The 27,729-nt window shown below is 36.4% G+C and overlaps 1 protein-coding gene across 5 annotated transcripts in view; it reads right to left on the reverse strand.

Moving 5' to 3' along the window:
• LOC149535137 (P-loop containing nucleoside triphosphate hydrolases superfamily protein) overlaps window positions 1-27,729 on the reverse strand; it is a 280,366-nt gene that overhangs the window by 172,991 nt on the left and 79,646 nt on the right. For all 5 annotated transcript variants that reach the window (XR_016358029.1, XR_016358030.1, XM_089807307.1 and 2 more), the window contains 3 exons: window positions 3,819-3,887; window positions 3,558-3,701; window positions 3,200-3,274 (listed from right to left, as the gene is read on the reverse strand). Coding sequence is in view for 3 of the 5 variants with exons in the window: in XM_089807307.1 (XP_089663433.1) it covers window positions 3,200-3,274; window positions 3,558-3,701; window positions 3,819-3,887 (288 nt within the window). In the remaining 2 variants the exon portion in view is untranslated. The remainder of the gene's footprint in view (window positions 1-3,199; window positions 3,275-3,557; window positions 3,702-3,818; window positions 3,888-27,729) is intronic.

The following is a 27,729-nucleotide window of genomic DNA, read 5'->3' on the forward strand; positions in this document are numbered from 1 at the left end:
CATATATGCTTGTGATGCTTGTGGTATTTGTAAAATCCAAGACTTAAGGGCCCATTTGGTTGCTGGCATAGGAATTGAAAATTAGAATAGAAAAATGGAATGGGAATGGAATTAAATTTTTTTTTTTTCAATAAAAAAACAAATTGGGAATAGGAATGGCTATTCCAGTTCCAACTATTTTTTGGCATAGACATATGCTCATTTTAGGAGCAAAATTGGAATATGTCTTCCTATTCCTTATTCTGATTGAGCGTACCAAACAGCGAATATAAAACCTATTCTAATTTTCTCTTCCTATTCTAGTCCTATTCCAGCAACCAAACGGGCCCTAAATGGAACTATGTCTTGTTTTGTTATGCCTATTTCTATTCTTGTATGAAAAAAATAAGATTATAAGAATCGGCTATGATATTTCACTATGCAATAGTGAATATCATGTTGAGAGTGCCCATAATGTCATCACATTGAGAGATTTCGTGATGGGAGTTCGATTTCATTTTAAGAGATTTCATGATAGTTCATGTTTAAAGAGTGTGTGATAAAAGGCTTAGCTAGGATTCTTACAAATCTGTTATGTTGAGTGATTCCATGATTATTAACAATAAGTAAATTGTTCTCTTAGTGTCATGTTGAGAGATTCCATGATTTGTTTCCTACAGGGGTTTTCATATTGAGAGACTCCATGAAATTTTATAGGATCCATGTGATTAGATTTTATCATTGACATTTTGATTGCAGCGTTCTGTGATTGATCAGCCAAAGGTCTCCCTCTAGCTAAGAGGGGGTGTTGAAGATTGTAGCTGTGATAGTCTTTTATCTCTAGAAATATGGACGTTATTACCATTATAGTCACCTTCAACTAAAAAGGACACTTCTATTTAAATTGTAATATTAAATATAAAGACGTGTCGTTTGACATGTGTTGAGGCAAGGAAATACAAAGAGTTGTATTTGAAAATAAATGATTATGTTTTGGGAAATTAAAGAGACCTTTGGTTAGAATCTGAAGAGTCTCTCCTTATGTTATATATCGCTTCAAGCGAAAGACATTGTACACTTGAATTCTTATTATCAATAAAAATGATCTTTTGTTGTGTGACTAGGCTTTTTTCCCTTCATCTGGGAAGTGTTTTCCCAGGATATCTTCTAGTGTTGATTATATCTCTTTTATCATTTCTTTATTGTTGTTTATCATCATTACTTTAAGGGCTTAAGATTTAATGTCTGGGTTACATAAAAAGCTGCTATGCTCAAGGATATTATTGCATCTAATTTTTTGTTTGTCGGAATTATTTCTCCAAAAGATACTTTATGAGTTGCACTATTGCTTTAAGATGTAGTGTAATAGTAACATCTATTCTGAAATAAGAATATAGGATGAATGTCTCGTGATTTACCTTAGTAAAAATATGCAGTTAAGTGTTTTATTGATACCAGTAGCAATAAGATGTGGAAGCCTTCCCTGAGAAGTAGGAGAGACTCTGCCTCACATGTTGTGGTTGGAACCACTATTTTGCAATTGATCCTTAAAAACCATCCATTGCAAACTATCCAAAGTTTTGTAAGTTGTGGCCATGGTGACTTACAAATTTGCCATCCAACAAAGGGTATGTTCAAATAATCTTTAGATTTATCCTCAATCCTAATGTGGAGGGCATTGGAGTGATTTTTCTGATTTTGTACAGACCAATGCTCAAGCTTTTTTTGCACTTTGTGACAAGTACTTGTGATACCTTCATCGCTAAATCTCACAACCAAGAGCCACTTGTCATCATAACTTATCACGTCAAAAAATATTAACTAAAATCTCCAAATTTGAATTTCTTCACTTTTGGAAAAGGAAAATCAAGTTTGAAGTTTACTTTATAATTTAATAGCTCCAACCCTCTAACTTCACTAACTTTGCCACAATAGGTTGCTTGATTATCTTCATTTGCGCTGAATTGGACTCCATACTCCTTTTATTCAGTAAACTGCAAATGATTGGCATCAGAAATAGTAGAAGAGATTATCTACATGTATTCCAACTAGCATCTTATTTTACACAAACAAGCAGAATACAAGGGACAATTAAGTTATAGGATGTAGAGCTAAAGCCTCTTGATTCAGATGATGTTACTCTCCAACAATTTCCATTTTTTTCAGTAGCCAGATAGCCAGCATCATTTATGTAGAGCCCAATTGCACTCTATGGTTTTTGTGATGCACCTCTGCAATCTAATTTTGATGATGAGCAACATGACAATGATGCATTGACTTCATTGTTTTAATACTAAATAATGAATAACTGACATGACACTTGAGTTTGAAAATCAAAATCAAAGTCATATTTTATGGTTGTTTTGTTTATTGTATGCACATTATATGGTAATCTGAACTTAATTTTTGTTTGTTGTGCAAACATGCCCAGAATTTATCAACTTACAAAAGTATCCATAATGTCAACTTAGACTAAAATACTTTAGCATCTCAGGAAATGTAAGGTATATTTTTTATAGGGTAAATTGTTAAAATTAGTCCATCTTGGTTCTACACTAACTTACGAATTGTTGCTTAAAATTTACACAATGGGAATTTTGAAGCAAAACCAGCATAATGGATATTGAAAAGGTAGAACCTAAACAAGAGATCTTCTAGATTTGAGTTTAAAAACATTGAAGGCCTTGGAAAACATCAATAAGTTTCTCAGCCTAAGAGGTATTAAGTTACTCCTGTGGATTCTTCTGTTCTTTGATTTGGTTTTACAGGGTCCCTTTAGAATATAAACCATAGGTTCGCATAGAAGATAAACTAGACACTTTTTTTTCCCGTATAAAGATAATTAAGGAAATGGACAACTTTCTCGAAAGATTCCCATACAAAATAGAACCTATGTGAATATCCAGATGTCCAAATTTCCTGGTTTGTACTTGCACAGAAACAACAGGTAAGATAAGCATAAACATATCAATCCACACACTTCCTAGAAAAAAAAAGAGATTTTGTGGAGAGTGTATAACACCTAAAAATTATGTGCAGGCAGCTGTATGTTCATTTTGGCTTTTGTGTATATCACACAAAGAACACAATAGAAAGCATCTACAAATCAAAGACCATTAAAACTAACACAAAAACATTTTACTATATTGAAAAGTAAGGTTTAAATATGAATAAAGAGAGAAACCCGTAAAGATACAAAAAAGGAATATTGCATACAAACCTTTTTATTACTTTTTAAAACAAAAAGTGAGCTCTCTGGTGAATGTACTGGATCAAAATCATTGCGAATTTTTAGCTGTTAAAGAAGACAAGTGTTAGTTAAAATGTGAGAGAACTAAGTGAAATGTGAGTATAATGCTTCATATACTATTACTAACAACACTATTAAAAAGTTCAAACAATTTAATTATACGTAGTGCATGCTCTAAGATTATAATGTGAGGCTATATTTTATGTTATGAAACAAAACAATTATATCCTAGGCTAAAAGTTCATTAGTCAGCAAACAAATCATATTGAGATTTCAATAAAGCATAAAATCTTTAATTAGCATTTCTTAAACAATATTATATACTGACATGTGCATGCACAAGATGAGGCTCTATATATTGTTGAAACATTGGAAAAACAGTTGTCATAATCTCATTCTGTGAAATGGGGCGGTAAATCCTGTTCATGTCTCTTTGTACTCTTGCAACAAGATGTGAATGAACTCCACCTATCTGAAAATAAAACGAGAAAGAACATTACAAAAGCTCTCACAAATCCTCAGGTCCGAGCATGCTCAAATCATAATATTGAGACCAAGATGGGATCAAGGAAAACAGATGAATTCTTACAACAGCTATCCAGATGTCAAGGTAAGTTCGAATGTCTGGATGTAAAGCATAAACACCTTCAAATATAACCTGTAGAAAAAGAAATTTTAGCATGGCAAATTATGCAACCAAATAGTAAAACCATTGAAATCAAGATGACAATCTGTCCCTACTACTCATAGCTTCAAACAATGTAATTTATTAACCTTTGTAATATGCAGCCCCTTTTGTCCTTTCCTTTTTACGTTTTTGAAATGTAATTTGCAAGGCTTTGGAATGACAAATAGAGTGCAAATAAAATAAAAACTTGCAGCAAACTTATAACTCACAATTACAGCAAAATTCAGAAATTTCACCGAGCTCAAAATTAATGATTCTATTTCTGATTCGAATAAACAACATGCTCAAAATGATGTGCAAGCCAGATAATTAAATGATAATACATATGTCCTCACAACATAACCAGAAAATTTACAAACTGAAAAGTCTAATATAGACACCACTCTTACAATACATCAAAGAGAGCCACAAGGGAATAGGAATGTTGATAGCAAATCCAAAAGCCTCCAAACCTTGCCCAGAAATTAAGACTGTTTCCAGCAAAGGAGGTACAGCCAGCACAAGAAAAGTTATGCCAGCCAAATTAAGTGTAAATAGCAGCTATACTCCAATTGAGCTCCCTTCAATCAATCTACTGAGAACCTCACTCCATGTGCTACCACTATGTATGACAAGATCCTCAATCCAGCTGAGAACCTTACTCCAGCTGAAATCTGTAATAACCCCTACCAGTTCAAATTTCTAAAACATAATTTTCAAAGGAATTTATGCACCAAATTGAAACATGTATGCTACTTCTCACTATCACCAAGTTTCTATCACAATTCAATGGTTTGGCAATATATGAAACACTTGGAAAGCATACTCTAATAGCAATGTAAGAAACCCAACCCGACTCACAACTGCTCAAATAGATAATGTAGCTTCTTTCTCAACCATTAATGCCTTTTTGATTTATTTGAGTTTGGGATAGATAAATACATTAAATATCTGAACTGAAATGTTAAACCATACTAAAATGCCCATTCACAATTTAACTTCAAACTACAAATTCTGATATACTGAATTAAATTGTGCCCTGTAAAGCTGGAAATTACATTTATTTGATAAAGAACCTGTTAATGGGAATCTATCTTGTCTGTGCAACAGTCTGGGAATTAACTTTCAACACCTCCAGCTGATCGCAAGTCAAAGGGAACAATAATAAACACCCCACAGTAGCTCGCAGGGCCCTAACAGATTATCGCAGGCCCTCTAATTCAGACGTAGGCACAATTTCATGCAATCACAGCCCTCAAACATGAGAGACGGGGCGCCAACAAATGCAGGCCTCAAATTAGAGATCGCAGAACTCAAGCAAGGGATTGCAGACCTCCAGGGAATGGACGCAGCACTTCCAGCTTCAAACACAGACCTCTACAGGTGAAACACAGCCCAAGGAAATATCAATTTGCTGCTTGAAAATGAAATGGCAGCCAAGAATTTCTACAAGCAGCCCAGTCTTTAACGTCCAGAATTGCAGGTTAGTTACATTTCCATTAGCAGAACTCTGAATATGAATGCCAAACTCCAGTATCAAACTCAACACCTAGCAGGTATTAAATGTGATTTGAATCAGCCTCTAATTTCAAATCACACTGCTATGTACAACAGAACCTCTCATCAACAGTGACCACAATAGAGAAGCTCGATCAATTTGCTATACCTCAACAACAAATGATTTCTTCCAAAGAAACAGGTATACAAAAATGGATGACTCAATAACTCCAAACCCTTATACCTCAGCAAGGGCATTAAAAATCAGAACCTCAGCAATGTCACCAATACAACAAAACCAAATAAGATAATTAGATAATCAGATTCTTTTCCCTTCACAATGAGCCCATATTTATAATCTCCATGAACCACTTGTTTCCCAAATGAAACTCCACTTAAGAAGATTCACCAACTCAACATTAATTAGAAGCTTCCAATTCCTTCCACTTTTGTATTTAATATTCGACTTGGCTTATAACTAATTAAATAAATGGACCTGTAGTGCATTATTGTGGATCTTCAACATTTGTTATAATAGTGGGAGATGCGGATAGCTCTGCAACAGCGTATAGAAGCCAGACACTTATGTGCCTTGGCTCTCGTACCTTGCAACCTTTTTCTCTTCTTCCTTTTCTCATCATGCCCTTTGTTTACCTTGGTTTTGAAGCTTTTTCCTCCTTTTTTGTGGCTTGTGTGGTTTATTGCTAATCTTTCTTATGATTGCCTGTGTGTGTCGATTGGGCTTCTTTGTTGTGTGTAGACAAACCTTACCCCGCCATTATTTCCTCACCCTAGATCACTCATGAGAGAATGGAGAGATACAATCATGAATGATAGTGGAGGAGATGTATCTGAAGAAATGATGAAAGAAGATGAGGGTATAAGCAATACACATGTCCAAGGTATTTCACAAAATAAAGAAAAGGATTTCCATGAGAAACCATCTTACAACGCAGTTGTTGAGGAACTCACAACATCCTGCCCACCGTCAGCCTTTTTTTGGAAAGATTTGCAAAATTGCTGCAGATGGGAACCGAAACGATGGACCCCCAAGCAATGGAAATAGACTCACGGATGGAGGAAATACTGCATCTAGTGTCGGTGGAGGAAAGGAGGAAGGTAAGCCTTCATCCCATGAACTAAGGACCCTTTCTGTCTCGCTAAATGAGGAAACGGTAAGAGCTACTAGGGCATGACAAACACAGTGAAAAAAAATTGCAATTTTCTTTGCTTGTTTGGACAAAGATTTCTTACCTTCCCAAAAAAATTTGATGAATGGATTGTTAATGTATGTGGTAAGAAACTTAGGATTCATGTTACATTCTATAGAATGATTCAAAATAAACCTTTTGTTCTATTTGTTAAGACCCATAATATGCAAGAAAGAATCCTTAATAAGAAATTTTGGAATGTGGGTAAATCTCTTTTTCGAGCCTTCCCATGGTCTCCGACTGGGAATGTAGAATAACTCTCTGCTAGGGCTTCACCTAATTGGGTGGAAATTAAGAATTTGAATGTTGAACTTTGGCCATTTATTCATCAGCTATTGAAGCCTATTGGCTCAGTTTCGCAGATTGAACAGTCTAAGACTACTCTTCCACATTTAAATGCTAGGGTTTTGGTTTCTCTTAAGCCTGGAATTGTATTCCCCCATAATATTTCTCTTGCTATTGACTCTGAAGTTTTTTCATGGAAAGTCTCCCGACTTGGTAACTTAGGTGCTTGTTTTCATTGTAAAAGGAATGGACATGCAAGAAAAGATTGTCCAAATCTATCTCGAGCACAAACAACTAACTTTGAGATTTCGAAAGATATTGCTAATAAAGCATCCAGTTTTGAAAAAGGAAAATCTTAAGAGCCATCTTCTGGTAACTCCAGAAGCTACGAGCCTTGATAGAAAGGGAATGATTTTTTAAAGGGATAGGAAGCTTTTTGATTGAGCAGTGGAAGAATTGGCGAATATGGCTAAAGAGCGTAACAGGTTGGTTAAAATTGGTAATTCTTATTTTAGCCCTGGTTCCATATCTAATCCTTGGAGGTTTGTCATGTTCGTAGTAATTGAATACTTGACTTTGGATGGCCGCTTTACTAAGATATTTGAGTACCATTTTATGTTGGTAAAACATTTTAGGCATAGGGTTAGGCTTAATCTTCCCTTCTACCTCAGGCAATCATTGGGTAATACAATTTTAGCTATTCAGAATGATCCTGAGGGTGACCATGCTTGTCATGAGGGTTTAATTGTTTCGGTTATGAACCTCCTCAAGTCCAAAAAAGTGGACAGATCCCATTATAGCAAGAACACTCTGGAGTGTGAGACTGAGGGGAGTGAATAGGATGAGGGCTTTGATGAGGATACGGAGGATGAGGTTGCAGAGATAGAGGTTACGAAGAGGAAAAAGCTCGATCATGGGAGCTCGTCTAGGAAGAAAAGAAGATTAAGGAGGTTGAATCTAAGATGGATATGGATTTTGAAGAGGAGCTAGAATAGGGCAATGGGAAAAGTGGCATCACTGGTAGGGTTTCTAGAAACAAGGGGAAGAATATAGACAGGGTTTCAAACATACCTTCTAATGATGAACCTCTAATTAAGAGGATGGAGTGAAAAGGGAGGAATGTGCTTACTCAAGGGAAGGCTGATGTTAAAGGGCCAGAGGAGACTGATTATGAAAGAGACAATTTGGGTGGGGATGAGGATTACCTAACTCATAACAAGGACAAATGAAAACCAAGGGCTAATGAAGAAGGACATCAGTAGTTTGCAGCAGTAGATGCAAGACTTTTTAAGAGAGTTTGACCAACTCAACAAAACTACTAGAGGAGAGAGAACTCTGGTACAAAGTATTAATAGACTTTCTAAGGTGATCGGTAATGCTGAAGGGGTCAAGAATCTTATGAAATGTGTTCCACCCCTAGAAGCCAAGAACAGAGCTTTGGACCAGCAGAATAAAGATTTCCAAAAAAGGTTGGATGTCTGGATAATAGAGTGGATAATATGGAGAAGACGGTTAGGAAACTAGCTAATCAGAATTTTTCTATTCTGAAGATTGTGGTAGACAACATTAATACTCTTCTGAACAAATTTGAACAAGGGAAAGGTCAAGGCTCCAAGTATGTGAAAGATGACCATGGACCTAGCAAGCATACCAAGGCTAATTCAAAAAAGATTGAGGTTGTCGAAGCCAAAGAAATTGATGATCTGAAGGCCTCTACAAATAACATGAACATCCTTCCAGACCAGGCAGTGGATCTACTGAAAACCCTGTAGCTGGTTTTGCTTTCTTTTTGCTATCTTTTCCTACTAGTTGTTTTTTGGCTACATGCTTTAGCTAGTTCTGTTCTCAAGTGTTGATGCACAGTTCTTCTGGGTTTTTTAGCTTTTGTTATTTTGTTCCATTGTAAAGGTTTCGGGTCCTTTAAAATCTATTTTTACTTAATCAAAACTCTGAAATTAATCCTGGGCTGGGTAAGCCTAAGGAGACTGATAAAAATAAGGTTTCTCACTCTTTTATAGAAGAAGAATATGATACAATTGCCAACCCCCTATTTGATTCTAAGGTAACTCCTACTAATGATGCCATCCCTAGTTCTAAGGTCATCCCAACTGTTCCTAACCGGATAAAATCCATTATTTGTCAAAAAGAAAATGTAGATCGAGTGTCTTTGGTTGAAACCCCCACCAAACTTAATGCCCAACAACTTGCTCTTAATTCTCTAGCTGAGAGGGCAGAATTGGTTAAGATTGCCAATCAATCTCTGATTGGTAAGCTATGCAATTGAATGGATCGAAGCCTTCAAGGATGGAAATATCTCCAAAAAAAAAATTGAGCCCCCTTTTGTTGAAGTCATCAATAAAAGGAGTAAGAAAAGAAAAAGAAATGATAATCAGAGTTTAACCAACTCTAAAAGTAAACAGGAGGATATCTCTGATTGCTTAAATAGACTTTATAATAATGGAAAAAAACACTTCAAAAATTCATGAACATGATCAACATCCATAGCTAGAATTTTAGAGGCTTGGAAATGAATGATAGAAAATGCATTGTAAGAAGATGGTGCAATAAGATTATGCAAAAGGATTTCATATGTTTACAAGAGATTAAAGTAGTTCGATTACAAGCCCACATTATCCTAAAAATGCTTTGGGATCAAGCCACTACATTTTACTCCAACCATGAAAGAGGGAGAGGGGGAGTTGCTATCCTTGTGGGGCCTAATTGGGCTGATCATATTGTAAACAGAGGGGTCTCTCCTTGGCGTAGGGCATTGTGGATTGTCTTTAGTAAAGACAGCCAGAATTTTGGGATTTGTGATTTCTATGCACCTAATGATTATAGAGACAGAGCAACACTATGGGATTGGGCCACATCTAATTTGCCCAATACCCGTTGGATCTTTATTGGAGATTTTAATATGGTTAAATATAGGGAGGATAAAATAGGAGGCAACTCCTTCAACTGAAAGGTAATGAAGTATTCTTCTGGAACAAACTTAGAGGAAGTTTAATGTCCTAGATCCTTTAGAAAGAAGAAATCTGAATTTCAAGACATTTGGTACACTTGGTGTAATAATCAGAAAGGCTTTCAAAGAGTTTATTGTAGACTTGATAAGATTTATGAAGATTCTGCTTTCTTCTGTTGTCATTCTGAACCAAGACACTCACCTATTTCAGTTAATCTTGCTTCTCTTTTAGATCATTCCCCCATTTTTGCAAGGATTGGTTTGCAAAATGAGATACCAGCACCTAGGGTGATCACTAACAAGTCCTTTAAAATAAATTTTTCTTTAATGTTTTGTTTCCCTTCCAGTTGGGTCAAAACCTCCAACACATTCTACTGTGAAAATACCTATCAAGTATTCAGGTAGATTGTGCACAATGGGGAGGTCGTACGGTAGAGTTCAAAGCCGTATAGTGATTGTTGTGTCCATACGGTGGTTGTTGAGGTCATTTGATAGCAAGAGCAATGTATAGAGGGTTCGTACGGTATGGAGGGAAAGATATGTCCGTACGGTAAAATAAAGTGTGGGTTAGGTGAGGGGAAGAGCAATGTACAATGGGGATTCCCTAGTAGCCGTACGGTATGTGGAGTTGCAGTCGTACAGTAGGTGGAGATAACTCAAGTCATACAGTATGGTCATACACTGTGTTGTTTGCAGTTAAGTCGTAGAATTTGCAGAGAGTCATACGGTATGTGCGAATTGAGCTACAAACTAGATGCCAGAACAAAATATTCGCCAATATGCCAATACAAGTATTTTGCAATCCAATTCCAGGTATATATTTATGTATTTGGAAACAAAGATGGTGCACGGATTTGCCAAATCCAAGCAAGTAATACAAAGACGGAATAGGGTGAGGATTGAATCCCACCAAAATCGGAAAGCAAAGTAGTGGTGGTCTTTTCACTTTCGAAATGGCGAACAATACAGAATCCTAATGGGAATTCATAGTACAAAGAATAATAAACCAAATCGCATACCTACTACTACGTACAACCCGTGCTTAAATACCCTTCAGAGGAACTTCCAAAGGGTTTACAAATATAGCCGACGGCCAAACCTATGGAAACAATAAAATAAAAATGGGTCTGAGATATACTAAATCAATTGGCCCATGAACAAAGGTTTGATTAATTAATTATTTTGACAGGAACATTATAATCCTTTCGTCCCAAAATTTGCTTGTCCTCAAGCAAATGCAATGCCGTATGCTGCAAAGTGTGTTCACCTTCCCAAGTCATGTCGTCTGACGGCAAGTGTTTCCAGCGTACTGAGTATTCCCTTAGGGTTTGGTTTCGTAGAGTCTTCTCACATACATTGATGATTTCGGCTAGTTCCAAGACGAGCTTCCATTCTTCATTGAGCAATGGAAGATCTGTAGTTACTGTGGTGTTTTGCCCCACGGCATTCTCTAGGCAGGAGACATGGAAGACATTATGGATGCGGCTCCCTTCTGGAAGTTCCAATTTGTAGGCAACTTCACTGATACAGCGAGCTACACGATAGGGACCATAAAAGTGTCGCTTCAATTTTTCTTTTCCTTTTGCCTTCAATGAGGATTGCCTATATGATTGGAGTCTAAGATAGACCAAGTCTCGTGCTTGGAAACTTCTCTCGATTCAGTGTTTGTTAGCGTACATCTTTTGTTGATTTTGTGCCCTTCGTAAATTCTCCCTCAAGAATCTCAGAATGTCTTGTCCTTCCTAAAGCCAGTCCCTCACCCTTGGTGCACAGCTATCACCCAGCACCATGTCAATAAATGAAAGGGGTTCATATCCATACAGTGCTTTGAAGGAGGTCATCCCAATGGACATGTGATAAGTGGTAGTGTAACAGTGTTCTACCAGATGCATCCATTTGACCCATGCTCATTGTTGTGCCGAAAATAAATTTTGGAGGTTGCCTTCTAGTCACCTGTTCATAATCTCCATCTGTCTATCTGTCTGAGGGTGGCAACTAGTACTAGGCGACAATTTGGTTCCTGCCAACCGAAACACATATGTCCAAAAAATACTGATAAATCACCTATCTATGTTACTAACAATATTTCGGGGCAAGCCGTACAGATGAAAAAACTTCTCTGAAAAATTAGTCTACCACCTGCGTGGCTTGAAAGTCCAAGGGGATGGTGAAGAAGTGTGCATACTTTGTCACTCTATCCACCACCAGAAAGATACAATCCTTCCCGTTTACTTTAGGGAGTCCGATGATAAAGTCCATAGAGATGCTTTCCCGTTTCCATTCTGGTATAAGCAAGGGGTGCAGTAACCTGACAGGTAAAGTGTGTTTGGATTTGTTTTTTTGACAGAGTGCACATTCCCATACATACTGCAATACATCTCCTTTAAGTCCCTTCCATGAAAACCTCTCCCTAAGTTGTCTATAGGTTTTATGAAACCCTGGGTGTCCGGCCAAGGGTGAGTCATGCATTTCCTTCAAGATTTTTTGCTTCAATTTGGATTCAAGCACCAAGTATATCTGATCCTTATTGTAAATGATGTCATCGACCACCTTGTATCGATCATCCGGAGTATCACCGTCCATTAGCTTACATGCAAATGTGTTTTTGGAATATTCCACCAATAAGTGTGTTTTCCAATCAGCTAAGATCTAACATAGTAAACAAATGGCACATTTTCTTGACAAGGCATCTACAACCACATTGTTCTTCCCATTCACATATTCAATGTCGAAATAAAAAGCCTGAATCTTACCCATTTTTGTTGCCTTTCGTTTAGATCCCATGGCTCCAAAAAATATCTCAAACTATTATGATTAGTACAAACGACAAACTTGGCATCTACCAGATACAGTCAGAATTTGGTTAGTGCATGTACAATGGCCAACATCTCTGTCATAAATGGAATATAGACGCTCCACTTTTGTAAGCTTTCGACTCTAATAGGCTATAGGGTGTTTATCTTGCATTAATACTGTGCCAATTCCCTCTCCAAATGCATCACACTCTAAAATGAATGGTTGTGTGAAATCAGGTAAGGCGAGAACCAAACAAGTGCTCATTGTTTCCTTTAACTTATCAAAAATGTGTTGCGCTATTTCATTCCGATGGAAGGAAACTTTCTTAGTTAGATTTGTTAATGGCACGTTCAATTGAGAGAAATCATTTACAAACCTCCCATAGTAAATTTATAGACCTAAGAACCCTCGCAACTCAAAGAGTGATTTTGGTGGGGGCCAATCTAAGATAGCTTGAATCTTCTCTTGGTGGACTTGTACTCCATATTTACTGACAACGTGCCCTAGGTATAATATTTTTGTCATTCCGAATTCACACTTGGATTGCTTGGCGAACAAGAACTAGGCCTTCATGATCCCTAGGACTTCATTTAAGTGTTTTAGGTGTTCTTCGCAAGTTTTGTTGTAAATAAGGATATCATCAAGGAATAACAGCAAGTACTTATGCAGTTGTTTGTTGAAGATGCCATTCATGCAAGACTATAAAGTAGCTAGTGCATTCATTAATCCAAATGGCATGCCAGGAACTCATAATGCCCATAGTGACAATGGAAAGTTGTCTTCTCCACGTCTTCTTCTTGCATGCGGATCTGATGGTATCCAGAACGAAGATCCATGTTACAAAAATAACTCGCACCATGCAGCTCATCCAAAAATTCATCGATCTTAGGAATAGGGTATCTATTTTTTATTGTCTTCTTATTCGGCGCATGGTAGTTCACACACATGCGCATTGTCCCATCCTTCTTTTTACCAAAACCACTGATGATGCAAAAGGGCTAGAGCTGGGATGGATCCATTCTTTCTCGAGCAGCTCTTTAATTGTCTTCTAGATCTCATCTTTGAATTTCTTGGGATGAGAGTATGGCATGGTGATAACTGGTTTGGCGCCAGCTTCCAACTTGATAGTATGTTCAAACCCGCAATGGGGGGTATATGCCGAGACGAATGTCCATAAAAACTTTATCATAGGTACTCAAAATATTTTGAAGATCATCATCCCGATGGGGCATTTGTTGTCCTTTTAAAGGTTCTGCCGAAACAAAACAATGTGCAGCCCATGCAATGTCATCATGCCGAAAAATTGCTTCCATCCATTGTGTTGAAACTTCCTTCAGTCCCTCATTGGCCATTTGACGAAGAACAACTTTCTTCCTATCCAGAACAAAAGTGAAGTCCATTCGTTTGAAGCTTTGGGTGTATTCATAAGTGTCTCCATCCATTGTATGCCTAGAATAACCTCCAAATCATCTAGGTCCACTATAAAGAAATCCTCCGTCGCAGTGTGGTTAGATATGGTGATACTCAGTTGGGGAACAAGGTGTGTACTGGGCAAAAGTGTCCCTCCGGCAACCTTGACCTAGAATCCCACATGTGTCTCAGTAGGTAGGCCTCTTCATTTCACCAAAGATGAGTTTATGAAGTTTAGAGTGGCTCCACTCTCGAGCATCACCATGACCCTTTGTCCTTGAAGGGTTCCCATGCACAAAATACCATACATCTTGAGCTCCCGACTAAGGCGATGATTCCTACACGCTGTACCAATGTTGCAATTCTCTCCATACAATTTAGATTAACCATTTTGGTGTCCTCATAGGGATGGTTGTCTTATGTGGGTAGATCCTCCTAACTGTCCTCATCATCAAATACAACTTCAATATAGTGTATTTTTCCTTTACCAAGGCATATGTGCCCAGGCTCCCATCGTCCCTTGCAATTGAAGGATAATTTCTTCCTTCGTAACTTCTGTCTGGTAGCTTCGTCCAATGAAGGCTTTTTTGGTAAAGGCTTGTTATCCTTGTCCTTTGGAAATACTAGTGTTTTGGAGTGTAAGTAACCACGAGAGGATGATGTTGATGACGATGCCATGCTCCACGCCTTTTTTATAGCCTTCGAAAGGGTGGTAGGATTGAAACCTTTTACCCAACCCTCAGTGGTTTCATCAGTCCGTCCATGAAGAGCACTATCCGCCTCCTTTCAAAAATGTCCATGACCATAACAGAGAGTTCTTGAAACTTTGTGATGTACTGGTCGACCGATCCAGTTTGCCTCAGTTGTGCTAATTCTTTGAAATTAGGTTTCGGGTCTTTACCATCAAATCGATCTATCAATCTTTCAGTGAATTTCGCATAAGTATTTATTTGGCCATGCCCCAGTGTGATGGTGTCATGATGCCACCATTCATGCGCCAGTCCCTCCAAGTGTAGGGCTGCAAATTTGATTGCTTCTTCTTCTGGCATTGGATTAAGTTGGAAGTAAGTATTGGCCTTCATTACCCATGTTTGAGCAGATATGGACCCGAATCCATCAAATGGTGACAGATTTATCTTACTCAACTTTCTTCTGAGATCATCATTAAAATATCCTCGGTTTCCACCTCCGGAATATCTCATTCTCGGTGCTGTATAATCTTTGTAGGGTATATCTTCCTCCAAATTTGCATTCTTCTAGTCTTCTCTCAACTGTCCTTGAACTTCCTCAAAGGTTGTTTTCTTTCCTCCGTGTGATACCTTCGTCCGTGGAGGGAAAAATGGCATGGAAGTTCGAGAGCGTAATGGATGAGGATTTTCCTTACCCGACACCAAGTCTGCAATGTGACTATTTTGTTTACTGGATATTTTATTATCTGTCAATTTCCTAAGAGTTTCTTCCATAAGTCGCTGAGTATTATTGATCTGCGCCTTATTCCTTGAAAGATCTCCTAGTAGTGCCATGAGTTTGGCAGCAGTGGGTTCGTGTTCCACCATTCTATCAAGTGAATGTGATCTTCTTCTCTTCCGGCTATAAATTCTAATTCACTCTCCATAGGCCGGCAGGATGGTTAGCTCTGATACCAGTTTAATGTTCCGTTTCCCTTTTGATTGGGTCAAAACCTCCATCACGTTCTGTTGTGAAAATACCTATCAAGTATTCAGGCAGATTGTGCACAATGGCGAGGCCATATGGTAGAGTTGGAAGTCATACGGTGATTGTTGTGTCCGTACGGTGGTTGTGGAGGTCGTACGATAGAAAGAGTAGTGTATCAAAGGTTTGTACTATATGGAGGGGAGATGTTTGTACAATAAAATGGAGTGTGCCACGTGAGGGGAAGAGCTATGTATAGTGGGGATTTTGTGGTAGTCGTACAGTATGTGGAGTTGCATCTGTACGATAGGTGGAGATGAGTCAAGTCGTACACTGTGTTGTTGGATGACTTGTTGGCCAGGAGGCTCGAAGACAGTGACGGTTTGAATTCCTCAAATCGATAGCTGAAGCACCTTTGATTTTCCCAAGTTTGTCATGATAGTTGACAAGTGTCATGAAGCATTGGACGCACGTAACTCTCTACCAGAGCTGGCCGTTACAATATTTGGTTATAAGCAACAGCAGAGGCTTTATATTAGCCGGTGGAGATTTGTTAAAAAAGGGGTTCTATTCAATTGTGCCATAAGTTGTTGGACAAAGAAGAGAAGTTTAAACTGAAATTAGGGAATTTGCATGATAGTTCATTGGCTTGGTATCTAGTCTTAGTGTCCGCCTCAACATTGGAACCATATGCCCAAGGGAAAAAGAAGACAATCGTAGCGATAATAGGAATTAGAGATTTGTCAAATAATGAAAAAGCCTGCCATCGAATAACTCAAGGCTTGTCGAGTCATGCCTTATCTTTGGCAACAAATACAAGAAACTGTAGGGATGGTACCGAGAGTTGCAGAAGTAACGGAGTAAGTGTTAAGTTTTTCCTAGCTCGGATAGGGTAATTTCAGTTGGAGTGGGTAGAAAAGGTGATTCCGGTAGGAGCTCAAATTAGATGGAAGAAATTGAACAAAACTTCTTGGTTTTTTACGGGGCCATATTTATGAAAGAAATTTTCAAATTTTTGCAATGCTCTATGTTCTATTGAGAGCAGTCTCAGCATTGGCAATTCGTGCTATGAACATTCATCGGGGAATTTATTTGACTGAGTTGGTGAATGGTTGTTTGTCGTCAGTGCACCTAAAACAGTAATACAACCAAACTTGGAGAAGCTCTAAAATCATTGTATAAAGATATCCATCTTCTACATAGATTTTTTCTTTTTTCAGTTGTAGATTGGAGGGTGGAAAAATCTGCATTGAATAAATGTCGTTCTGGAGACTATTGGATTGAAGGAGCATTGAACTTAGCCACTCGTAGCTGAGAATTTTTATTGTCATGGTAAATCTCACTTGGTAAAAACCAAACCATTATTATTGGAAGAGGTATCATGTCTTGTGGGTTGCAGACACTTGCCATTGCAAATACATACTAGTTGGGAATTAAAGCTGTGAGTGATTAGGAAATGGTCGAGTGTTGCAAAGAAATTCAAGTTGGTGATATTCTATTGGATAACAGATCTGATCACCATTTCCTGGAATGGTGTTGGATATTGATTTAGTTCAGTAAGAAGGTTCAAACTGATATTCTTCAAGTGTGTGCTTGATTCTGGAAATCACTATTTGGTGTATTATTTAATTCCTGAGTAAGATTCTGAGAAGCATTACATATATTGCTTGCTGCTTGTGAGACATCTGATAATGCACTTGGGAGTGTGAAGGAAAATTGTGATTTGTCTGATACAACAAGTGATTCACAATTGATTATAAGTGTTGCAACCATATATTTACTTGTGTTAATTCCTAGACATACTATTGTCTTTGTCTGATTGGAATCTAAACTACAAGGCATATGCATACACTTGTCTGCCAGTGCAATTTTGAGTAATAGTTCTTTCTAGCAGTGCACTATAAGCATCCCTCAAAATTAAAGTTCAAAGTATCTCAGACAAAGCTTTGGCTAAAGCCTCTCCCGCCCCCCCCCCACACCTCTTTCAGTGATAGTGAGCATCATACTAGTTGAGGATGTTTTGACAGAATCGCCTACTTGTTGGCAGAAGGACAGACTTGAGACAGCTCTTACAGATATATTAATTCCAGAGAGGAACCTTAATGTGTCATTAATCTGGGAAACTTTAACCAGCACAAATATATATATGAGGTGATAGGCAACTATCAGCCGTTCATTTGAGGTCTGAAATTTACAAGGCAACAGACAAACATGTTTAGGCAGCTGCCCAAATTTATCATCAAGGATGAGGAACAATTTTTTGAAAAAAACCTCTACAGTATAGAACAGAAACTTGCATGTTTGCCACAACCCAAGGATGAGTTACTTGGCAAGTTGGAAGCAATAGAGAATTGTTTATCCACAAAAGAACAACTAGGTTCTAAGAGTAAATGAGTGAACATCCTTCTTGCTGTGATTCCTTTGACTAAGCCAGCATTGTTGAGGCATCCTAATACTCACGCAGTGTATTGTTCAACTTATGAGGATAACAGCACCAAATGATCCTTACAGCAGGGAGGTTATGAAGGATGTTTTCCAGCTGATTGTGGAAAGCTTTCAGGGATTGTGTAATATCAATAACTCAACCTTTGGTAAGACCGTTAAAATTTTGGAAACAGATGCAAAACTTTGAGCTTGTGTGATTATGATAGATCTTGATTGTGAGGACCTAATTTTTTATCTGTTCTATCAGTTTTTGATTGCCATTAAAAGGAGCCACAAGCAAAATGTTTTATCTTTCATGCAGTCAATTATGTCTTTGATCATTGAAGAGAGTGATGATGATTCCCAAAACCTCTTATCTACCATATTGGCTGATTTATAACAAACACGTCATTTCTTTTAACACTTGTAGTTTGGTTCACAATATCATCAAACAATGTGAACAAAAAATGGAATCATTTTTACCAAGGGGCAAGATTGTAGAAGGAAGGAAAGAAGAATCATTTCAGCTTATAGAGGGGGATGAAAAAAAAGATAAAACTCAATCATATGAGCAGCTTAACAGGGATGAAGTTCATGGTATTATGAGGGGCCATAAGGCTGACAAAGACGTAATTATGGATCAGCCACCTGAAAATTTGATGGAGTCTTCATGCATTATGACTTAATGTCCATTGGATGATGACTATAGGATTGATGAAGCATTTTTTGGATCAGCTTCTTGTGTAGCAGCCATGGAGGGTAGGCACAAGGATATTTATTCTTGTGATGATAATATTTTCAGCCAGCATAATGTTAATTGGATGAAGCATAGTAATTCACTCTTTGAGATGGATGCTGATTGGACAATGGAGAATCCACTATTTGAGTTTGATGGAACACTTTTTTATCAAGAGTCACAGATTGATATTGATTTCAGCCAGGAAGTGACTGATTTATTACATTTGGTAGAGGGGCATAATGCTGATTACAAATCAGTCTTGGATAGTAACTTGGCTATCAATATGGCCAAGGAGCATATAGGGAGAGAGGAGAGTGTTGATGGGTATGCATTGATTAATTCTTCTCCTCATTTATCTAATACCTGCAGTTACTCTATCAAATGATGTGCATCATGATAGTACTTGGGTTGTTACACTCCCCTTCATGAAGTAGGAAGCCATATCCCGCTTGCTTCTTCAATACAGTTACAGTTTCAGCATACATGTTAGAGAAGTGTTGTGACAGTTGGATATTTTGGGCATTCTACTTTTTTCTACTATGGAGCAACAAGATATTCGAGACAACTAGGAAGTTGAATGCTCTTTTTCTTTGGGATCGGCCACATGGTCAGTATTGTTTCAAGGAGCTGGTTGGCATCATGTTGAGTTCTCGTCTCTATTAGATTCTAGCAGTGCTTGATCTCAGTTGGAGTGAGGCTCAGTTGGATTCAGGATTTTCTCACATATGATAGTAGCACATGGCCGGTTGATTGAATAGATTATGCACACGTAGTGATGCAAGATCTTGGTATTAGCATGATTGGTGCATTGCCAATGCAGGAAATTGATGAGTGGCTTCATAGTTTTCGACATATTCTTTGTATCAGAGTAATGCAATGGCTTGGTGGAGCAGCTACCGTGAGATTGATATGGGACCCTGGTATTAGATTGTGGACTGATGATTGCTTGAGGGCAGGCAATCTTGAGGAGAAAGGACTTGTAATGTCCCCTTTTTGGGACATTAAGAATTCTGAAGTCAAATTCATAAATATTAATTTTGGCTCAAGGGAGCTTCATGTAAATTTATTAAATGGGTCAAATTAATATTATGAAATGGGTTAAAGGTGCAAGGAGGAAACAAATGGAAGGACAAGAGAAAGAAACTGAAGGGTCACTGTTTTGGGCATAAAAGAAGGATGAGGAGTTCATTTCAGCTATGCTTGGATTTGAGATTGATTGAGATTTCTCTTGGAGAAATTCAGGTAGCTTCAGCTTCTATTTAGGATCTAACAACACAAACCCTCTGGTTCGTCTTTGGTGGATTGGATGTAGCCCCGATTCATCTTTGTAGTGAATTTGAGACAGAGTTCAAAATTGCATTACAAGTTCTTTGCTAGTTTCCAATCTGGCAGTAATACTATGTTTAAGATTGGATATTTTCTTAGCTGGTTATTGCACTGCTGATGTATAAATAACATATTTTAAGATATTTTAGTGAACAGTTATTGGTCAATTGCTGGTAATTTTTGTTGGTTTATTTGCAAAGATATATGTTCATATTCTGAAATTTATTTTGAGATAAATTTGAAAAATGTATCTTACTAGGATATTATACATCGGCATGGGCATGAATATAATGACATACATGCTACTTCTTGGCTTATTTCAAAAATTGATCTTCAATCAATAACAACACCATCAAGTTACTTGCAAACTTTACACCTGGATCCTTCAAAGGTTTCAAATTATACTTCTCTGCATCCTTCCACAAGTTACAGATTTACTTTTCATCATGCAAAGCTTCCTACAAACTACTAAGATTATCCAAAGAATAAATGGAAAATATCTAGCGAAATGATATTTGAGAGCACTTTCTCTTTGTTTTTGTGAATCTAACTACCGACCATATATTGTTCATTTATCAGCAGTTAGTAACCATTCAACAACCAAGACATGAATTTTGATGTTCAATCCTTGCTAGACCTGATATCTCCACCATATCATTAGAAAAATGTTTGTTAGTACTATGAATGTCAATGATTACCTTGCAACACTTCCTCTAGATCTGCAATGGTTCTAAACAAGTTCTTCCTTTGTGTTCGCACAATTTTTCCATTGCTAGCTTCAACAATACTCTCTTTAGCACGAGAGCTATATTGTGTCTAGTTCTTCTATGCAATTCCTCAATGCAATAATTTTCATGTCATCTTGTGTAAATTGTTGCTTGGATCTATATAGCGTACAATTTTACTTTGTTGCACTTACTGTTAAATTGTAGCTTCTGTCGGATTGAACTGTCCTAGAGTTAATCCTTTCTATGGTTATTGTTAATCATTAATTATACATACTCTAATAGATCTACATATATATATATATATATATTGTATGCTATATATTATATATAATATATTTCTATATAATATAGATATGTTATAATTAATAATGTTTTAATTAATGATTAATTAATATATATAACCATAGAGACATGTCTCTTCACGAGACATGCCTCTTGAAGATATATTTATATATCTTGGAAATCTGCAATTGAAACACATAGAATTACAACAATGTTATTACATTTGCAGAGATCCTAAAACTAACATGGTATCAGAGCCTACGCTGCAGATGTAAGAAAATAATGAACATGAGGGAAAAAAAACAATATAAACTATCTTGTCATCCTTTGAAATCAACAATTACCTTCAGGAAGTTTATCGGGCGGCAGAGATAAGTGATTGAAAATTTGAAACAAGTTGACAGACCTTCATTGATTCATTCTAACAGTGAGGTTGCCGATAGCCACCAAAGGAAGTTACAGGAGGACAGACGGTATATGAGTGGGAACATCATAACAAGAGTAAATGATTAAAGGGAACCGTAAGAAATAACCTGGAACTGTAGGTGCCTATATTGTGCTTCTCTGCTGCTGACGTGAATAAAATCTTCTTAGAGTCGGGCTGAGTTGGTCTGTGAAATATAGTGTTTGATTATAGCTCCAACGATGCAAGCTTTGAGCATCGAATCTACTGAGTTGGGACTCACAAATTTAAAAGCGAGAGGTCTGTGCTATAATGACAGTAATCTCAGCAAATTGAAATTTACAGAAATTGTCATGGGCTCTTCATATTGACGGTTGTGACTCTGCCGAATATGGTTTAAATTTAAATTTATTATTTCTTAAGTTTAACTACTTTTCTACTTCTCTTCAAGGGTACTTTAATTAGCATGATTGGCAGCAGATACAGATAGTGGTTCAAGTGTAATCAAGAGCATATGATGTTACATGAGCTCCTAATCTGCTAAGAGGATTTGAGCTTTCAGACATAGTATTACTAGCATGAGGGGAGAAATATATAGGTCTAATTTGTTGCAATGGAGAACAAATTATTCTAAAATTACAGCATTATCGCCGGAGTTCAAATATGGATGGGATAGAAGGAAATTATGGACTGTTAGCGGATTTTTTTAAGTGCCCAGATATAAATACAAACAATTTTAAGGGATTGGTTTGAGCAGACATGCAACCTCAACTCCCAGATTCTACTCGGACCTGCAGGAAATTTCCAATACATTTTCAAACTATTAATAGCAAGTATAACTGTGGGTGTAGATTCTTGTGTAAAAAAAAAAGTTCAGGCCTCTCCAACAAGTAATACAGACCGATAAATCAATTCCGAACAATCCCAGACAGATTGGAGAAATTCAGTCAAAATAGGGCAGTGATAAGCAATTATTGTTCCTATTAAAAGAAAAAACAAATCTGGTTAACAGATGTCAAATTTTCGATTGAGGAAAGTGATGCAGAATATCCATGGTGTGAAGCAAGGAATTGTGCGAATATGTATAACAGAATTCCAAATACTCTCATGCATTCTAGAACAAATGACTTGACTGAAGTTATGACAATCCAGTCCGAAGCGTTGGCAACGTCCTCTGAACATCACTCAGCAAATAAGTGCGAGGAGATCAGTGTTCCCGATGGTCAAAGTCTTTGCACCCATGGTGTTCCTAATATGTAATGAGAAAGAGTCATTGAAAAAGTACGAAGAATAACCATGGAGGAGCGAATATGTCTGATTACTGTCCCATGAATCCACTCATCACTCTGATTTTTAAAATCTGCGATTCTCTTTAATTGCAAATATGGTTCGAACATATATGGATTGTGATAAAGAACAAATTCTTAACGGTGCCACAAAAGCTTGCCCACAAAACAAATCAGCTATGGAAGGGAGAAATATATGTTCCAATCGCATCCATTGAGAGGTGCTCCATTCTTATTGTAGGGCCCAGAATAATTCATGAAGATGAGACTGAGTCATCTCTTGGTACGATCAGCCTTTTTTTTGGGACATGTGTTAAGGGTGGAAGATTTTTGGACACCACACATAGCTAAAAGGTAATCCTTTCTTAAATTTATTAATAATTCAAAAGGTACGTTTATGAATCTATTTCAGTGTTATGAACTTATGTTCATTTATATATAAAGATGTAAAGGTTCATACATAATTTTAAAAAGATTTTATATATATATATATGGTGATTTATAAGGTATATACATTTTTCTTATAAATATAAGTGAATATAAAATGAGATATTGATCATATAAGAAAATAATATGCTGGAAATATAGATTATAGTATGCATGTATAAAATCAATTAGATATTTACTATATTGGAATAATAGGGATCATTCTAAAAGTAAAAGAGTATCACATTAGTTTCTACTTATCTACATTTTGTTGGAAAGATCTTATATTGAATATAATCTAGGTCTCTCTCTTATTTTTAATACATACTATAAGAGCTATGTGGCTTGATCTTTTCCTCTGAGAATGTTATTACAAAAGGGAGGAGATTGAGATTAAGAGGGAGCCGAAGATTTGACATCTCATCAGTTGCAACCTTGAAAAAGAGGGAACAGATAGAGGATATGGTTTCGTCAACCTTCAGTGATCTCGATCATATTGATTCAGAGGGAGTAAACCATGTTGTGACAGAATCTTCAATGATCGATAAATTGTAATAGTCATGAGGACTATAATTCATGCAACTATGTGATCTTAATGGGCCTACCCCTTGTGCACATCATATGAAACTGAGGGGAGATGTTCCATTCTCAGACAATCTAAGAAGAAAATTGTGAATCTTCATGTGTAGATAAGTATTTTTATTTTTGACATTTATCTCTCTTATTTGTAGTTTACTAGTTTCTATATTTACTATAAAGTTTATTTGCCTTGATCTTTTCCTTTATGGTTGAGGATTTTCATACAGGAAAAAGAAAGTTGGTACTTTAAACATGCTACCAGACATTGTGCAGACTCAATCTTATGAAGTAGCACCAAAGAAGTCATGATCTAGAATTCATTAGTCTTATGAGGATCAAGTTGAATAATGTAAGGATCTTGAAGCAAATATCAATAATGATCGAGGTTTTGAGTATTCTTCTTTATTAAGAGAGAGTCTGACACTTCTTCTAGGCAATGTTGGAGCTTGTATTATTTATAATCAAAGGGAGTCTAGAAATACATGTGTATGACTTTGTGATTTTTGATGGGCCTACTTCTATGTACATCATGAGGAAGTATTGACTTATCACCTGAACGTTGAAAAGATTAAGATATTCAAAGGAAGTTCAAAAGTTTTATGAGTAACAAAATGTTTTTAATGGGCCACACCTTGTGAACATCACAAGAAAATGAAAAGATCCTTAAATAACTTGCATGATCATACACTAAGTACCGAGTATGTAAAATTGTTCGATGATATAAAGGTTGGAATTTCACATTATGGGAGGTAAATTTAATAAACAATGTTCAAATTCCCACTTGAAACCATCTTTAGAGAGGAAATTTAATGATTTGACATTTATGGAGATAAGTAATTCTTACTCTTGAGTATTACAGTCATATAGTCTCTCTCTTTCTCAGTTATAAACTTATATGTACTATAAGAGTTAAATTGCATTGATTTTTTCCTTTATATCTACAGATGTTCTTGCAGAAAAGGAAAGTTGGTACGTTCACTACTAGGATTATTGTGCAGGCTCTGGAAGTGAACGTCTTTTATGATTAAGATTATGAAGAGGAAATCTGACATTGCTTCAGATTAAGAGGGAGAAAATAAGAACATGTTTCTGTTAAATCTTTATTCAGAGGGAGTAGATCATATCACTTCAGAGGTAAACTTGACATGATTAATGATTATTGTTTCTTATGCACTTATTGACTAACATCATATGGTTGATGATTATATGCATACAGTGATAAATCTACTCTTGTAGAAAATTCTCAATGACTTAATGTCATGTGATCCTGTGATACTAGTGCACTTATCACAAAGATGAGTTATATCAGTACAAATGAACAGAATGCTGATATTTTCACCAAACCTCTTGCGAAGTTGAAAATTGTGTACTTTCGAGGAAAACTTGGTATGACATTATTGTAAATGCATTTATTATCTAATATTCATGAATATAAATTATTATTTTTTTGCTTGCAAGCTTGTATTGTGAAAAGTGACGACTTTTCTTGTGAAAGGTGACGACCTTTCGTGTGTTCTAATCCTATTATAAAGTGACGACTTTATTTTAGTTGATCTGTTTTCAAACAATGGTTGAATTTGGTGTTATCTTTCAGGCCAGATTTTTCCAGACACATTGATAACCTTCATGGGTCTTTTGGGCGATAGCCGGACACCATGAAAACCCATTGTTTTGAAAGTTTGGGTTATCCTTGTTCTTCGAGCCAGATTTTGCCGGACACATTGATAACCTTCATGGGTCTTTTGGGCGTTAGCCGAACACCATGAAAATCCATTATGTTTTCTTTCTTCTTTCTCTCTCTTAGTTAAAAACATAATGATGATTACACCTTATAGTGTAAGTTAAACTTATTTCAATTTCTTTTTTGCTTAAGAGGGAGTATTGAGAATTCTAGCCTCTTAGTGTATTGAAGTAAATTCCATATGTTAATTTACATATGTGTGTTGATGAATTCATATTGATATGCCATTTTAGGGATATCATAGTGAGATGATATCTCCTTATACTCAAGAACATAGTATGTTATATATCAATCTTCCCAAATAAAGAGGGAGTGTTGAGATAGCTTCGATTGTATCTAAGTCATAGCTATGGTAGAAAACAATTGATATACATATCATTGTTAGAATTAGATATTGTTGGCATGTTTGTTCTGACACATTTCGTGAAGCGATGTCTACTATAAAAAGATCTCACCTGTGATATAGACTTCTTGTTGAGACTTATATTATCTAAGGATAATGTATCTAGTGTGATATATATATTAAGGTCTTTAATATGACATTCTAAGATTATCGTGATAATGTATTCTATAACAATCCTCCTGAGCTAAGAGGGAGTGTTAAATTGTAGCTTCTGTCGGATTGAACTATCCTAGAGTTAATCCTTTCTATAGTTATTGTTAATCATTAATTATACATACTCTAATAGATCTACATATATATATATTGTATGCTATATATTATATAATATATTTCTATATAATATAGATATGTTATAATTAATAATGTTTTAATTAATGATTAATTAATATATATAACCATAGAGACATGTCTCTTCACAAGACATGCCTCTTGAAGATATATTTATATATCTTGGAAATCTGCAATTGAAACACATAGAATTACAACAATGTTATTACATTTGCAGAGATCCTAAAACTAACACATACCAGCAATTGAAAGCTTTGAGTTTGATTCTCCTCATCCATAACATGCTCTAGCGAAACATCTACTTCATGTACGTCCCCTTCTTCTTTGTGCATACTTTGGACTATCCACATGCTTGCTTCTCCATCCTAAGCCTGTGCTTTCTCCTTTTAGTCACTATGAATTGCACCCTTTCTTCCATGAACAAGCTTACCTTTTCCTCATCTTGCATTTGTTGCCATATACACAAGCTTTTTTCTACCTCTAGTGCACAGCAATAGGCTTCTTCCATTGACTCTAGATTTGGCATATGATACTCACCCTAAATAGAAATTTACAAACTATTCACCTATCTAGAGACTTCCTTTGCACCATCCTCTCATGACCAATGTGACTGGTCAATTGGAAAACAAACCACTATTCTAGTCTTTGACAATCATATTCTTTCACCTCATTCTCTAAAATCTCATACTCTATGGGGAAAGACTTCACATTTTACATGGCTACCATTATGTTCCAAGAATGAACCTTATCCATCCTATTTATATCTGTTTGGATATAATCCCACCATGATAATACATCCAATTGCAATTTTGCAAGCACAAGTCAAACCTTTGTTAAGTACTCTACACATTTGTAGTCAAGGTACTTATCCAATTCTACAATCCAATCTATCAATTTACAATTTGTCGGCTATCCTATATATGGCTCTCCATATAATCTACCCTTTGCTAGGTCTAGGTCAAAGTCATCCATGCATTCTTTCACATGAATCTCAATCTAATTCTCGTACCAAGCATTTTCCATAGCTTCTGACTTTGCTTGGAAATCAGAAGATGGTGGAATAAGGGTCACATCTCATAGCTTCCTAAAATTCAAAAGATGTCAACTTTCTATATTTAATCCCACAGTATAAAAAAGATCAGGATAGCATAGATAAGAATATAATAATCAATGATTTATTTGAAATGGTATTCTGAATGAACATGGCCATCTATATCTTGCAGAGAATATACTACCTGTCTAGAGACTATCTGGTAGAGAAATTAGTGTAGTCATGAAAATACTCAAAGAGATTAACTAATTCAAGAATTTACAAAACAAACATAAGCGTTCAAATAAAGAACAATAGAGTTAAACTATTAATGTATAATGATCCAAAATGATTTTATGTT

The sequence above is a fragment of the Cupressus sempervirens genome, chromosome 10 (assembly GCF_028749045.1).
Source record: "Cupressus sempervirens isolate cs-2001-9-10 chromosome 10, ASM2874904v1, whole genome shotgun sequence".
In the NCBI taxonomy this organism is placed as follows: domain Eukaryota; kingdom Viridiplantae; phylum Streptophyta; class Pinopsida; order Cupressales; family Cupressaceae; genus Cupressus; species Cupressus sempervirens.